The sequence below is a fragment of the Thermothelomyces heterothallicus genome (assembly GCF_042370625.1).
Source record: "Thermothelomyces heterothallicus CBS 202.75 unplaced genomic scaffold P884_scaffold_16, whole genome shotgun sequence".
NCBI lineage: Eukaryota > Fungi > Ascomycota > Sordariomycetes > Sordariales > Chaetomiaceae > Thermothelomyces > Thermothelomyces heterothallicus.
In genome coordinates, this window is record NW_027192577.1 from 543,477 (window position 1) to 559,170 (window position 15,694).

A 15,694-nucleotide genomic window follows, 5' to 3' on the forward strand; every position below is an offset into this window, starting at 1 on the left:
GCGCGCGCCCGCCGCCGCCGCCGTCTCTCGGCGCTTCTCAACGGTCTGGGCGCCGCTGCTCCGTGCGAGAGATGAGCCGACAAGGAGCCGACCACCACAAGATTGTTCCAATGCAAAAAGAAAAATAATAACTAGCAAGCAGCTGGGACAGCTCCAACCTGCGCACAATATATACCAAAATATTTAATTGGGAAGTGTCAGGTTCCAAGGTGAGGAGAGAGAGAGAGAGAAACCAAAAAAAAAAAAAAAAAATAACAATAATGGTGCGGGATATATATAGCTGGGCATAACGTATATATCTAAGCGTCAGTCGTCCAAAGAATCGTCCAACCCACTCAACTACTACGAGTCAAGTCGCGTTCACCATGACAACACCAAGACTAGCTGCCATCTTAGATCAAGAAAAGTCCTGCCACTACAAACAGTCAGCTTACATCTCTGACCACGACCCTTTACGTGTCGAGCAGAGGGAAAACACACTCACGTTATCCGGCGAATTCGTAAACTCCTCAAAGACCTGCACCACTTCGAATCCCATAGCCAACAGTGGCTCATGCGCGTCATCCTGCACCCAGCTCAGCACGCTCTTTAGCGACTTGTGCGTCTTGTTCTGCCGCAGGCCCATCAGGGCGAGCCCCTGCAGCACCAAGGTTGCCTGAGCCGACGACGGCGCCACGATCGGGCTCACGATCCCCCCGACAGGCTCGTCAGGCCGCGCCGGGTAGGGCTGCAGGGGCGGGATGAAGCCGGCCAGGGTGCTCCCGGGCTTGCAGACGATTACCGTGCCGAGCAGCGCCTCGGCGTGGTCCTTGGCCCGGACGACACCGCAGCTCTTGGTCTCTTGCAGCGCGAAGCGGTACAGCTCCAGCACCTCCGGGCTCGCGTGTGCGCCGACGTGGGCCAGCACGTTGTCGGCGTTGTCCGGGCCGTGGATGAGGTCGAAGGTGATGCCGGCGCGCTGGATGCTCTGCAGCAGCCCTTCGGGGGCAATCCAGCTGTTGAGAGACGAGACGGCCATGTTGACGAGGCGCCGTGGGAACTGCAGGTCCCAACCCCCGTTGGCAAACCACTGCTTGAGCCCGGCGCTGTCGTCCGCGGGGATGCCTAGGAAGACGCCCGGGAAGGACATGCCCAGCTGTACCTTCTTGATGCCGCGCTTCTGGGTCAAGCCGCGCAGGGCTCGCCGTTGGAGGGACCTGCCGATGGAGACGTTGCGCTTGGCGGGGTCGACAAAGAGAGCGCCGATGATTCCCGTCCCTTGGACAAAGTAGGTCGCGCAGAAGCCGTAGAGCGCCTGAGTGCTGCTGTTGCGCACTACGAAGTGGGCTTCCTCGATGTTGGGGCTGAACAGCTCAAAGGAATGCGCGCTCGTGGTCTGCAGGAACTGGTGGGCAGGCGCGCTCGCTCTGGCCAGGGATTGTAGGAGGTCCTGTAACCCCTTGGCGTCTCGGTCGCGGTCGTACGGCTCGACGAGCCAGTGCTGCCTGGATTTGAGCACCTTTCTGCTCTTCCTGAGCGTCCCGGGCAGTGTGCCCCGGGGCTTGATCTTGCCGCATAAGACCCGTACGAGAGCGGCCATAGCCGTCTCGGTGAAGTCAAAGGTGCAGATGTAGGTCCCGACCGACTTGTCCATCGCGAAGTCGTAAGGGGAGCTGACGGCCACCACGATGAGCGACTTCTTCTGCCCATTTGCCCTCAGCAATGAGCACATCATGGAGACGTGCTTTGTGAAGCCTGCCTGGTACAGGTTGCGGTTGGCATCCGCCGTCACGATGATGATACACGAGGCTCGGTTGATGAGGTTTTCGTGTACTAGTCACGCATTAGGAGAGAGCAGCGCGGCAGGGCAGGGCCCGTAGGGGAGGAGACTGACCTGGCCTGACACCGTTCGCGGTGTAAGATGTATGTAGCAGCTTCCCATGCCTTGCACGAGCGAGGGATCTTCCGAGCTCCCGAAACACTCCCTCGCCGCTCATGATGGCTCCCCGATCACGGTGGACCCATCTGTCGTGGACTGTTACGGGGTCGGTTTGTTTCTTCTCCAGCAACGCCTTGGTCATGGAGGAAGCCGGTAGCGGCCTTACCAGTGGCGTGAGCAGCAGCAGTTCCTCTTCCTGGTGCATGGAAGAGGTCAAGGGGAGCAGCTTTTCGTTGTCTCGCATGACGGCGATGGAGTCGTCGTAGGCCTTCAGCGAGAGTGCGAGGTGGCCCGGATGGATCTTGGACAGCAAGCTGATGCCGGGAGGGTTCAGCGCCTTCTGCCAGGAAGTGCACGACTTCTTCATGCGGATGATTCGCCCGAGCGACGTGTAGATGCGCTCTTTCGTGATGAGCTCATTCTCGACGCCCAGTTTCAGGCCGGAAATGGCCTCGAGTTGCACATCGTAGGCGCGACAGAGCATGACCAAGTCGCACCCGGCCTCGACTGCCATGACCGTGCCCGTTTTGACGCCAATCTCGTTCCTGAGACCCTCCATCTCCAGACACTCCGAGATGGCGACACCTTGGAAGCCCAGCTCGTTCCTGAGCAGGTCGTCGACCACCTGTTCAGACAGACAGGCGTGGTTGACGTTCATGGACGGGTTCGCGATGCCACAGCCACCGACAAACATGGCGTCCAGCTTGCCGGTGGCGATGGCGTTGCGGAAGGGAACAAGGGCGCTCAGAGAGAGTTCCTCCAGGGTCTGGGTGATGATGGGGATGTCCAAGCTGGAGCCGAGGAAATCCAGGTTGCCGTAGGAAGGGAAGTGCTTCCCGCAGGTGGCAACGCCGGCGTCCTTGTAGCCGTTCATAGCGGCGATGCCGTACTGGGAGACCTCTTGGGGGTCGTCGCCGGTCGCTCGCACGCCCAGCGGCTGGTAGCGCGCATTGGTGAGCACGTCCAGCACTGGTCCCAAGATCAGGTTGACACCGACGGCCGAGACTTCGGTAGCCGTGGCCTTGGCGATCTTGTAGGCTAGGTCGGCACTGCTGGCGGCAGCCTGGCCCATGGAGCTGGGGAACTGGCAGATGTAGTCCTCGTCAAAGAGGCTGTTGACCCCGCCATTCTCCTGGTCGAGGGCAATCAGCAGGGGGTAGGGATGGCCGGCCTGACGGGCGATGGTCTGGAGCTCCTGGACGAGTCTTGCCGTTTGCTCGGCGGCTGCATTGCATTCCGGTTAGTATACGACCTCGATTCTGATCAAGCATCTTTCGAGGCGGCCGGGTGTACAACATTTGAGGTTCTTTGCCGTTAGCAGGACCGAGCCCAGGTGATGCTGCTCGATTAGAGTACGGATCTGGGGTGTGACTTCGGTCCCATCCCATCCCATAATCAGCATCTGACCGATGGCCCTGACGCGCTGTTAGCGGCCGTCTCTAATAGACCTTAATCGTGTCCAGTAATTCATTTATTAATCATCCATCCATCCATCCAGCCAGCCAGCCAGCCATCCGCCCATTCAGTCATCCCATTCCTCGCCACGCCTTGATGCTCGACCGCCTTGATGACGGATTCCTCCGGGATGACCGGGAGCGCTGAGCAACAGCAACCTCACTGCCACACGTCAAGCCACAGACGGGGCGGAAACGACCACGTCAAAAGGAGTGTAAAGACGACATACCAGTCGAGGTCCTGCCATAGTGGGTCCAAATCGCCGTCCAAGGTGGTCATGTTGTGCTAGGGCTGCGGCAATCGGCGTGGTGGGCTCGGGAACGGTGCTCGGTCGATGGCGGCATAATGCTCCGCCGAATGGTCCGGGAAAGCCCCAACAGCAGTTGAGGTGTAACAATGCTGCTGCTGTTGCTACTGCTGCTCCTGCTGATGCTGCTTGCTCTCAGGAACCATAACTAACGCAGTAAGGAGTTACCATAGGTATGTCAGCACAATGTGGAGCGCGTTCCGTACCGTTTGCTTGGTCGCTTTTACTGAAGTGGAATCAAAAGTCGGCCATTGCTCGATGTGGATTCCAGGTTCCAGTGTGCACTCGGCACACCAGAGAAAAGGTTGCAGCTCCTCTGTGTGTACTGTACCACAGTACGGATTACATACTCCGTAGTACGTGTTGTACCTCAGTGGCCAATGAGAGGCCGGCCCCGCCAAGGCAGGCTAGCCACAGAGCTGTCAAAGACGCTTGGCAAGAACGATGGTGGAACGTTTGGGTTACGTTAGTGAGCTCCAATCGGGCAACGTTACATGCCTGTTCAAGTCTCCAAGCTCCATCAAACACTATCTTGACGCTCAACCATCCGCCGCCATAAGCACGCATCATCGGGCCGGAGTGGTGGAATGTGCTTCTCCAACAGGACCTCGAGCAAGCAACCTGGAACTGGGTAACACCTCCATTCCAGGTTGCGTCTCGACGCCACCCTTCCTGTTCGCACAGTGCAACAGTGCAATCTGTAACCCACCTGCCAAACCGTCACACCATCAGTTATCCGACGGGCCCTGTATTGGGAAACATGTCTCAAGAGCCAGCTCAAAGAACCAAGACCCGCTCTGCACCTCGTCCCAGCGAATGCTGCGACTAGCGGAGACCACGAGAGTCTTTGAGGAACTGGGACTGGCTCTCTCTCATTGGGAGGAGTGTGGGAGAGAGGCCCGATGACCTTGATTGATTGCCAGGGGCGCCGTTCCTGCTCCAAATGTCACGGGGCCAAAGCGTGAGATAACGCAAGCCGGAACGCTAGTTCCCGTTCTTTGGTCCCAGGCGCACCGGTGTCACCGGGCGGCGAGTCGCGCTCCCGGTAACGGCGGCCTGAGGCCGGTGGCACTATGGGACCCCATCGGGACCCATCGGGCAAGTGCGATTATGCTTCTTTGCCATTGTACAGTACAGACAAGGTAGGGCAGTGTGTAAGGTGGTGCAGTTCCTCGCAGGGTCGGAACAACCAGTCTCAAGCAGGTCATATTTCAATCGGCTCGCCCTCGTTCTCTCATCCTGGAATGTCATGGCGCCCACAACGAAACCCCCGGGCAACCTGAGGCCCTGCCACATCCTGACTACAGCCCTCGGATCGGTGACCTAGTGCCGTCAACAGCATTCCCTGCCCTAGATCGCCCGAGTTCCAGTGCACACAGACTCTTGCACAATGCCATCGGCTCTCCGCTCGGCGTCACCCCGCCACACCGGCATCACCAAGCTGACCAACTGCCGCCTCGTCCGCGGCGATCAGCTAGTGTGGGACGACATCTGGGTCAGCTCGGCCACGGGCAAGATCATCCGCAGCCAGTCAGCCTTCTACGATGAGCTCATCATGCCTGACGAGGTCGTTGACCTCGGCGGCCGTATCGTGTCGCCCGGGTTCATCGAGTGCCAGCTGAACGGAGCTTACGGCTTCAATTTCTCCACCATGACCGATGACATGTCCCAGTACGGCAAGCAGCTGCGGGACCTTAACAAGAAGTTGGCCCGGACGGGAGTCACCTCCTACGTGCCGACCGTGACGAGCCAGACGAGTGAGCTCTACAAGAAGGTTTGGGATTCAACCCGGTTCCTGCACCCGCCAACCAAGCGTAGTAGACACACGCAAACGTCCTGACTCTCCTTCTTCTCCTCAGGTCCTCCCATACCTCGGACCGTCAGGCTCCTCCCGCCGAGCCCACGACGGCGCCGAATCCCTGGGTGCCCATGTCGAAGGGCCCTTTCTGAACCCAACCAAGAACGGGGTGCACAACACCTCCGTCCTACGCGTCGCTAACTCGCTTTCCGACCTCGAGGATATGTACGGCGCCGCCAACATCACCCCATCCGCCTCCTCGTCCCCCTCCGCCTCCTCGCAAGACTCGGACTCCTCCTCAACCTCGGGCCCCGAGGAGGAGGAGGGGGAAGGGGAGGAGAAGCACGGGAGTGAGGGCACCACCATCCCCATCAAGATGATCACCGCCGCCCCCGAGCTCGGGGCCATGACGAGCCTCATCCCGGCCCTCACCTCGCGCGGCATCGTCGTCTCGATCGGCCACTCGGAAGCCACGTACGAGCAGGCCTCGGCCGCCGTGGCCGCCGGCGCGACCATGATCACCCACCTGTTCAACGCGATGCGGCCGCTCCACCACCGCAACCCGGGCATCTTTGGCGTGCTCGGCGCCCCCGAGCCGCAACGACAACAACAACAAAAACAACAAAAACAACCAACAACCCCGCCACCATCACCGCAGTGGCAGCAGCGACAGCAGGAGCGACAGCAGGAGCAGGAGCAGGCGCAGCAGAAGAAGCAGCAGCCGCCAAAGCGGCCCTACTTCGGCCTCATCGCCGACGGCATCCACCTGCACCCGGCCACGGTCAAGATCGCGTGGCACGCCCACCCGGCCGGCCTGGTCCTGGTCACAGACGCGATGCACATGGTCGGCCTGCCCGACGGGAGGTACCCTTGGACCAACGGCGAGGGGGAGCACTTCATCGTCAAGAAGGGCAGCGTGCTGGAGCTCGAGGGAACGGGGGGCGTGATTGCGGGGAGGTAAGAAAAAAAGAAGAAAAAAAAACAAAAAAAAGCCCCCGTCTCCCTTTCCCTGTGTTCTTCCTTTTTCCTTCCGTCCTTTGTTTTTCCCCCTTGACTGATGCTTCTGTTCCTTCCCCTTTTCTTTGCTCTCCCTCGTTCCCAATCCACTCACTCACTCGCCTTTGAAAAATGTACCGAATTTGACAACACACTGACTCGGCCGAACCAGTTCCATCACCCTCGTCGAGTGCGTCTCCAACTTCCTCAACTATACGGGCGCCACGGTCCCCGAGGCTCTGAGGGCCGTGACGGCTACCCCCGCCGCCATGTTGGGTCTGGAGGGGGTCAAAGGATGTCTCGAGGCCGGCGCGGATGCCGACCTTGTGGTCTTGTCGGAGAACAACGACGAAGGCGGGAGGAGAGAACTGGTAGTGGACGAGGTGTGGAAGTTTGGTGTTAGGATTTTTGAGCGCGGCCGTGACTGCTAAACGGTTTGGTGAAAAGGGGTCCGCGACCATTTCATGGCCTTGAAAGGCTGGCCAACGTTAGCCCATGGGGGTTCAGATCGTTCGTTGCCAGGTTGGGTTTATCTCTCAAAGTGGAAACATAGTAGGCTGGCTGTCAAACATCTCTTGTGAACGCATTTATTAGGTTTACACTGCAAGATGCACTGAGGCATAGATACCATGCACTGAATTCTTCCGGCTGCAAAGAAAGGGTTACGGCGTTAGTTCACTTGGACCATCAAATAGATATCTTAGAAGTTTCATTATTGCTCTAATGCCAGAGTAGCTTTCACGTCAGCGTAAACGAGTTGCTCGTCCCAGTAAAGGCCTTAATACTCCCGATTAACGGCTTCGAGTCGCCATAATATTTGATCCGGTACGTCCCCGGTGCGTCTTGCTCTTCGGTCTCCCAGTCTATCGTCACCTCACTGTAGCCCAGCATGAAGTTGGTGCGCTTCCAGGTGTACACCAACCGCCAGTCGTAGTCGCTCAACACTTGCGCCCACGTCTCTCCATCGTCCCCAAGCTTCTCCACGGCGGCAAAGGTGCCCTCGAGGCGCAGATTGTTTCGCGGGTTGGCACCCTGGAAGGTCGCGCTGATGACAGCACCGCGCGCTGACGAGCTTGGGGGCTGCTTGATGACCGCGCCAAAGCTCTTCCCGGGAGGCGTGCCATCCTGGACGACACCCGTGATAAAGCTGAGGCTCTTTTCACGGTTGTCTGGCGGCGTGGGGCCGGGCGGCGGACTATCCTTTGCTGTGGGGGCCAGGTAAGGCAGGGCGCGGAGGGTTAGGTTGATGTAGGCAGGCAGCTCCCACTGGCCGTAAAGGGTACTTGCGCCTTCGTACCGCTGCACTGCGTACTCTTCGGGGGTAGTAACGTAGTGGGAATACGAGTTGGCTGGGCCACCGAGGACGACGAAGGGCTCGCTGTCGCCGGTTATGGAGTACTCTGACGCAGCCTCCTTCACGGCGTTGCGCCAGCGGCGACCAGCCATCGTGGTCGCCTCAGACGGAGAGACGATTATGATAAACTGACCCACTCGGAGGGTTTGAACGTCAACGATATTCGGGCTCCACGCGTAAGGGGTGTTCATCTCTCCGACATCCAGAAGGACAGGCTTCGGACCTTGGCATTCCTTCTGCTTAGCGCTGGGGGCCCGGAGAAGTCCCGACACAACCTGCCAGAGAGGGTTGTTGGGCGAGCCTGAGTCGCCCTGGGTGAAATCAAATGCCCCGGGCCAGTCTGACGTCCCCGCGGCGAATGAGTACCCGAGAGCAGCGGGACAGGTCTGCACCACGGTGCCGTTGTCCAAGGGGAACGTGTAGTACTGCATGTCTTGGAAGTAGTGGAATGATCTGACAGTCGAGCCCACAACCGGTGTCGACTTGGAGTCGAACGAGTCCTGGTACTGTTAGAACGCCAAGTCTGTTGCTGCACTCGAAGCACACTTACATAGAGCGCCTTGGCTCCTGAAAACTGTCTCCGGGAGATCTCGTAGCAGCTAGAGACGCCCAGGTCGAGCTTCTGGAACAAGGGCCCTCTGCCGTGGCACGACTGGGACTTGCCGTCGGCACAGGTGCTGGTTTTGAAGTCGCACATGCTTCCAGAGCCGTCATCACACCACGCACCAAGGACATTTGGGCTCGTATCTCCGACATTGGCCTGAGAGAAACCAGCAACGAATCCGTCGGCAGCCTGGTCGGTTCCCTTTACTGACTGCTCAAAGAGATAGGCCGCGAGGCCCTTGTTGTCTCCAGAGACGTGAGTGTTGTTGCCCAGCATTGACGTCGCGTGGACCGCAAACCAGGTCAGAACGCCAATGCTCTTCCCGTCGGACGCTCTCCTGAACCGCAGCAACGTCAATGTCTTGTCGACATCGTCGGTGTACTGGGCCCTTTCTGACTCGGGGTTAGCCAGATACGCGTATAGGCTCCTGTTGATGTTGGCGTCGGAGATGGTGGTGGTTCCAAAGTCGAGGTACCCCTGAGGCAGTCAGCACGCGCGATGCAACCTCGGCAGGCGAACCACAGGAGACCATACCTCCTGGAGCGACTCGTGCGCTCGCTTGATCGATAGCACGGTGCCGTCCACAATGGCTTGGTAGCCCTGGCGATCGAACCCGAGACTCGTAACCTGCGGCAGGAGGTAGTTGAACCAGCCTCCCGGCCCGCTGTGAGAGTGCGTGCCCGTTATCGCCACGTTGGACCGCCCATACACCGAGTACTCCGGGCCCAGGGCTGCGAGGCCTTCGAGAACACCATTGCGGACTGCGGTGTCACCGGACTGGGTGTCGAGAACGACGTAGACAAACCGGTTGTTGGTCCCCACCTCGCCGATGATGAAGGAGCGGGCGTAGATGCGCTGCCTCAAGCCAGTCCCGACCTGTTCCATGTTCGCGTACCCTGCAAAGTTGATCTCGACCACCGGACCGGTGATGTCGGCCTTGCCCACCCCGATGAGATACTTGTCGCCGGCTTTCGCTGCCCTGGGGTGCGAGAGGAACGGATTATCTGCGTCATCATGGTGCTGGAACCTGGAAGCCAACTTCTCCTCGCCCTGGGCCGAGATGAGCAGGACTGAGGCGAAGAGCGCGAGCAGCAAGATAGTCACGGTGGAGATGGTGGCAGCCAGGGCTCTGTTGGGAGCCGGCGCCCCGCGGCGATGGTGCTGAAACGGCATCATGTGCTGTCTCTCTCCCGGCGATGGGAATCAAGAGCAGGACTCGCGAGCGTGCGACTGGCTCGGTTCAGGACCACTTATACATTCCCACCCTCATCCACCTCTTTCCATTATCAAAATATCACTGTGTCACTGGTTGCGGTCCGGCATTGTTGGAGTTGGGGGCAGGGATTCCCCGCAACCCGATGCCGAACCTGGCAACTGGGTAAGAGTCCCCCCCCCTTGATGAGCGCCGTGCAAAGTGCACTGGCAGCAGAAGCGACGCGGGAACAGATAGGCAATAACTATCGAAACGGGCAAGAGCATGTCAAGGCGATCGGGGCAGCCTTCCCCTTATGACGTCGCGCATGTAACCCGCCAGGCCCGCCAGGCCCGCCAGGCCACCGGACCTCAGCAGAGGGTCGTACGTGCCAGGGCTTGCCTTTCCATCTTTGGAATGGCAACTGGCGCTTGCCGTGTCGTGTGGGCAACTACTGATAGCATGGGAGGTACCCTTGGTCATGGAGCCGCCAAGCCGTTGCAACCTAGCCCTCCCGCTGCTGGAGCCGGATGTCGTTCGCTCCGAGTGGCAGCCACCCCGGCGCAGGCTGCTCGACACACCCACTAAGCCTCGGATCTTTCCCTAGCGAGACCAAACGGCGGTCGATTGTTGATTCGATGGAAGGTGGTTTGCAGCCATTCTCTGTTGTGCATGGAGTTATCACCAGATGTTTCCCGTACGCTGCTGGAAATGGCTAACGTTACCTCAGGACGATCATTATTGGACCGTCCGAGCGAATCGCATTCAATCTCGATGTGACTTTGCTCCGAAGCGAAGGAAGCCACACATCCGTAATTGAGAGCCCGGCCGAGGGGCGAGGGCGAGGGGGCGGGGAGGGGTGACATTACATACGCATGTAACCTGTAAAAGCAAACCACTTCGGACATTTGTACATCTAATTAGATGCAAAGGGAGGGCCAGCAGACCTGCGGAAGCGACAGAACCATACGTAGGTTGAGCTCGCTTTTTACCGATGGCTTTTCTCTCGCTGGTTCGAGACCGCAACCTTGGGAGCAGCGAAGCAGTTCTGGGCCGTTATCGCGGCCGGTTTGGGGCGATGCCACGAACAAAACATCCAGAGTTGGGGTTCAAACCAAGCTGAGACGGTGCAGCAATAATGAATCAGATGATTGCCAGCATAAAGACATTTGACTGTCACTGCATGTCATCCAACACCTATCCGTGCTGCCGTCCGAGGAACACGAGAGAGGGTACCTCGTGCCCGCCGTTAGATGTCTGAGTGAGCAGAGTGACGAACAAGGGGAGCATAAGTAGCAGAAATCAATGCCGGGCAATGTCTCTCACTTCAGATCATGCAATGTGGCCTAACTAGATGTTCTAGTGCGGCTTGAGATCAAGACGGCATCGAGCTGCATGAGAGAGTGCTTGCGGTTTCAGATTGTGCTTGAACAAAGATGATAGAGTGGTCCTATCGATGACGTTCTACTGTGCATTGGCGGTGGCAGAAACAGAGTATAATTACTCCCGGGCCATTGGATCGTGCCTCAACTCTCACGTAGATATTCGAGTCGTCTTGGGCTCGTCTTCACTTCACTGTGTAAGGCACGCTGACGCCATTCTACCATGCTGGGTTACTACCTACATTGAATCGTACACTAATTACTGACAATCGCCACTAACCTCCCCTTTTCGACAGAAACAAAATGATTAAAGGAAATGACGCTGGCTTTCGCTTTTTGCGTGCGCTCTATAGTGTGCCCAAACATAAAGCTAAAGCCACAATGTCAAAGACGACCGACCCATCCTTTTGCTATGCAAGTCCATGCCTCCAAGTGACAAAACCACCGCAACTCCTCTCAGAACGACCGAGAAGGAAGAAACTCCGAAGCCCGAGCAAAACCGGAGAGACAGGGAAAGGGAAGGAGAGGCCAAAGATGGTATGTAGAAGGTGCAGGATAATGATGCGAGATGAAACGGGTAGAGGAGAAACAAAACCGGAAACAAAAAAAAAAATGCCTGCCAGTAAACGCCTGTAAACCTCTCCCAACCCTTTCTGCCCCCCAGCCGCTTTGCAATGTGGATATTTCCTTCCTTCATAAACATGACAAGGCTTTTTTTTTCCCACCCCGCTTCCAAAAAGAAAAAGAAACCAGCGTTTCTTCCCAGCACGACACCTTAGTTTTCCCGCCACAAGCACCCACTGCCTGCCCGCCTGTCCGTCCGTCCGACCCTTGTCTGACATATCGCGGTCCTCCTGCTTAGTCCAGCAATGAGAGATCAAGAATGGGAGGGGTGCAGCGGTCGTGGCCGGCCACCAGTCCCATGGTGGCTGCTATCCCTAGTGAAACCGGGACCTTGCGCCTGCTACCGAAGGCGATCGCCCAGGTAGCGGTTGAATCCCGGACTGTGGGGTGGTGAATCCGCGAGAGCGGACTTCCGCCGTAGCCTCCTTGGTCTGATGCCCTAGAGTCCAAGCTGGCCAACGGTGGGCTCCATCGTGTTGTCCGACAGGTTGATCAACAGCTGGGCTAGGCAGCGTTTGGTGGCGGCGTCGTCGCGCAGAACGGCGGAGAAGGTCTGATCGCGGAGCGGCTGAGGAAGACACTGCCGGAGAGCTTCGCGCGCCCGGGCGTTATCGCTAAGCCTGTACAGGGGGGGGGGATCAGTCAGTCGGGCGCGGGAGCCTGGGGGGAACTGCCGGGCGGTTTACCTCAAAAAGCACCTAACTACGTGCTTCAGCAGCCTCGCGGTCTGTTGCTCCACCAGCTGAGCAACCATATTGCTGAGAACCGTACCCACAGCATAGAAGCGCTCGTAGGTGGCGCAGATGTAGTTCAGACCGTTGTCGTCGAGGAGGATCTTTTGAACAATGAAGATGGCGACCGTCTTGCTGAGCTCGGAGCCGGTCTCCATGATGCGAAGGCAGAGCGGAATGATCTCGGTGGTCAGAAGAAAGTTGATCACCTCGGACGAGTCGTTCTTGACCAAGGCGCCGATTACGCCGAGGGATGTCAGCCGGAGGTACTCAAACGGCCGCGACTTGGACGTCGTGTTGAGAAAAGGGTATAAATAAAGCGGAATGTGCGCTGCAGCGTGTTAGCCTATCGAGGGCCGTAACGGGCTCATGACGTTTCCCCCCCCCCCGGGGGTTAGGATGCCAAAAAAAACTCTCTCTCTTACCAGTCAGGAAGAGGGTGCGCGTCTCGTTGTGCGACGCGACACACTGAAGAAGGGCTAGCGCATTGCAGACCCTGTTGGAGGCAGCCGCGGTGAGCTGCGACGGGCTCAGGAGGTTATAGACGCTGATAATCTCCTGCAACAGCGACGTCATGACACCTGCATCCTCATGCGTTAGCCCACGTGTCGTGCGTGCAAGACCGGAGGCCCGCATGGCAGAGCCCGGGCGTGGCGTACCAAACGAGTGCCACAGGATCAGGGCGAGCTCGGGAACCTGCTCCCGCTTCTTGCTGAGCTCCAAGAGCGCGCCCTCGCGCGTGTTCTCGTTTAGCAGGTCGGCGATGTACTGCAGTGTTCGGCGGTTGTCCTCGGACACGGTCGACTCGAGGGTGTTGTCCGCGGCATGGGCCTGAGTCAAGACTCCAGCGGCGTTGTGCGCACCGGCAATGCGGTTGTAGTGCTGCTGCTGGGCGACACTGGCCGCTGCGGCCGCGGCTTGGGTGTGATGCTGGTGCGACGTCTGCTGATGCATCCAGGCAGTCTCGGCGGCCTGGGGGTATTGGTGGTGGCCATAGACGTGGGGATTGGGCATCATCTTGGCTGTTGGCCGTGTAGGGTTGTTGTTGTCCGCTAGAGTTCGGGACGGGGAACGAAAAGGTTTGGATAAAGACCGGAATGGCAGCGCGGGCGTGGGCGCGGGCGCGGGCGCGGGGTCGAGTAGGGCTCGTCGGGTGTCTGGTGTCGGATCGGGGAGTCGATGTTGGTTATCGGTCACGCCGGAAGAGAGAATGCGACAGGGTAGGGCTGTGCGTCATGAGCGGATGTTGTTGCTGGCTGCCGGTCTCGTTGAAGAGGCGACCCGATTGCCGCACGTTGCGTGTGTGCCTGGCACCTTGAACTCAAAGTCGGAAGTGGGGGAGGTGGTGTGAAGTCTGATGCTTGGATCGTCGAAGGCCGGCAAGATGAGCCACAGGGCCACACACAGAGCCGCAGTCGAATGGGGCGGCATTCTAATCCGCACACGTAACTATTGGCGGCAAGTGCACAGGCCAGCGGTGGGGTCGGGCCTGGAGCCCAACTCGCCCTGGCATGCCTGGCCGAAGATTAGCCAATCAGAGTTCGATGACGAGAGCATGGAAACATTGGAACGGTTTACGAAGCACGGCTGTACTATGTATGTAGTTCTTTACGAGTGTGGATGAGATGCACTTGCCCAATGCTAAAACATTCATCGTGAGTGCCTGCATACGCTTCCGAACCAAAAAATATTCCTCTGGGAAAGACATGCACAGTTCTAAAACTACATAGAAAACAGCAAGCCGAAGCTGCAACAGCCGAGCTCGGCTGAAGAAGAATAATTACGGAGTAATGCGAACAGAAACAGAGCGCCGCGCCTAACCATACCCGTTTCAACCCAAAGGATATCCTGATCCTGCTTTGCCATCTATTATTCCCGGGTCCCAATTTTTGTCTATCACAAGAAAACAAAGAAAATCAGTGCGATGCCACCAAGTACAAGTGCTGTTATCACACCCGGCGGCGCGTCCTTGATCGCTCCGCCGATCACGACAGCCTGCGTTCCGGCGGTGGACCCGGGAAGTACACCGGTGCCGGCAGGGGTCGTCGTGCCGTTCTTATCGCACGGGCACGGGATAGGGTAGACCACCGTCAGCTTGGTGAGGGTCTCGATAGGCCTGCCCGGTCCGGTTATGCTTGGTGTGCCCGGAGTGATGGGCCCGGTTGAATCGCTGTTACCACTGCTACCACTGCTAGCGCTGCCGTCGCTGCCGTCGCTGCCGCAAACGTGGCATGGGCTGCTTTCGCCTGCTGTTGGGGTTGGTGCCGACATGTCTGAGCCTCCAGTCTGTGAGCTGTCGCCACCACTCCCGTCGTTGGAGCCGCCGGAGCTACCAGCGCCGTTGGAGCCGTCATTCGAGCCATCGCCCGGGGTCGATGTAGGCGTGCCAACGGCGTCCCCGGTTTGAGAAGCACTCTCACTTGAGCCACCGTCGTCGCAAACGTGGCAAGGGCTTCCGCTTGTCGTCGAGGTTGGGACTGGTGAGGGGCTGTCGCCTGCGGTTGAGGTAGGCGTGCCCTCTTCACTGCCGGAACTGCCATCACCGCCACAGACGTTGCAAGGGCTTCCGCTTGTTGAGGTCGGGGCTGGTGCGCTATCGTCACCGCCGGAACCGCCACCACTGCTGCTGCCCGGTGATGGTGCTGGTGTGCTATTAGGGCTTCCGGATTGGGAACCAGTGCCGCCGCAGATGGAACAGCCACCTTCACCGGAGCCGTCACTCCCTTCTCCGCCGGAGCTTCCATCTGAACTTCCACCGGAACTCCCATCAGAGCTTCCGTCAGAGGTTCCATCTGAGCTTCCACTGGAGCTCCCATCCGAATCGCTACCATTGTTTGAGCCGCCTGTGGACCCGCCACCCTCGGAGCCGCCGCCCTGTGAACCTCCGGGACCTGGGGTTGAAGTCTGGCCAGCGGCAGTGCCGGTTGGTGTCCCGCTTTCCTCTCCTATGCCACCACCGCCACCGCCACTACTACTACTCCCTGATCCTCCTCCTCCTCCTCCTCCTCCTCCTCCAGACCCATCACCATTACCCGGCAGCGACGTCCCCACCGGCTCGCCCGCCTCGTTGACGGTGACCGTAACGGTTGCGCCACCGACATCGCATCCCTCCGTCGGCACCATGATGGTGGACATGAAGGTGATGGTAGACGTATACACGCCCAAGTCCTCGGACAAGGTGACTGTGACCTCGTCGATGACGGTCGTGACCGGCTTCCAGAGCGTGTCGTTCTTGCCGCCGGCGCCCGCGGTCCCGCCCGCCACGCCGGGGGGCGGGAGCACGCCGGGCGCGAGGGTGGTGCTGAGGAGAACGGGGGTGCCGTTGGAGTCGGT

At 58.8% G+C, this 15,694-nt stretch overlaps 5 protein-coding genes across 5 annotated transcripts; 1 reads left to right on the forward strand and 4 right to left on the reverse strand.

The window, feature by feature from the left end:
- Positions 1-104: 104 nt before the first annotated feature.
- On the reverse strand, positions 105-3,690 carry P884DRAFT_261274 (glycoside hydrolase family 3 protein). The gene is made up of 5 exons (XM_069441541.1): positions 3,603-3,690; positions 3,215-3,333; positions 1,874-3,142; positions 485-1,812; positions 105-415 (listed from the first exon to the last, which is right to left on the reverse strand). The coding sequence occupies exons 1-5, from the start codon at positions 3,650-3,652 to the stop codon at positions 398-400; spliced, it is 2,784 nt and encodes a 927-aa protein (XP_069296434.1). The 5' UTR covers positions 3,653-3,690; the 3' UTR covers positions 105-397.
- Positions 3,691-5,070: 1,380 nt separating this feature from the next.
- On the forward strand, positions 5,071-6,905 carry P884DRAFT_270855 (carbohydrate esterase family 9 protein; the record flags this gene model as incomplete). The annotated part of the gene is made up of 3 exons (XM_069442387.1): positions 5,071-5,454; positions 5,540-6,435; positions 6,647-6,905. The coding sequence occupies 3 exons, from the start codon at positions 5,071-5,073 to the stop codon at positions 6,903-6,905; spliced, it is 1,539 nt and encodes a 512-aa protein (XP_069296435.1).
- A 307-nt stretch (positions 6,906-7,212) lies between these two features.
- Positions 7,213-9,605, reverse strand: P884DRAFT_300927 (Neutral/alkaline nonlysosomal ceramidase; the record flags this gene model as incomplete). The annotated part of the gene is made up of 3 exons (XM_069444816.1): positions 7,213-8,328; positions 8,379-8,909; positions 8,967-9,605. The coding sequence occupies 3 exons, from the start codon at positions 9,603-9,605 to the stop codon at positions 7,213-7,215; spliced, it is 2,286 nt and encodes a 761-aa protein (XP_069296436.1).
- A 2,464-nt stretch (positions 9,606-12,069) lies between these two features.
- P884DRAFT_278692 (cell differentiation family, Rcd1-like-domain-containing protein) lies at positions 12,070-13,378 on the reverse strand (the record flags this gene model as incomplete). Its single annotated transcript, XM_069443216.1, has 4 exons — positions 12,070-12,250; positions 12,317-12,692; positions 12,787-12,942; positions 13,021-13,378. 4 exons carry the CDS (start codon positions 13,376-13,378, stop codon positions 12,070-12,072), a joined length of 1,071 nt encoding a protein of 356 aa, XP_069296437.1.
- Positions 13,379-13,996: 618 nt separating this feature from the next.
- P884DRAFT_261280 (uncharacterized protein) lies at positions 13,997-15,283 on the reverse strand. Its single transcript, XM_069441542.1, has one exon. It carries the CDS (start codon positions 15,190-15,192, stop codon positions 14,491-14,493), a length of 702 nt encoding a protein of 233 aa, XP_069296438.1. The 5' UTR covers positions 15,193-15,283; the 3' UTR covers positions 13,997-14,490.
- Positions 15,284-15,694: the final 411 nt, after the last annotated feature.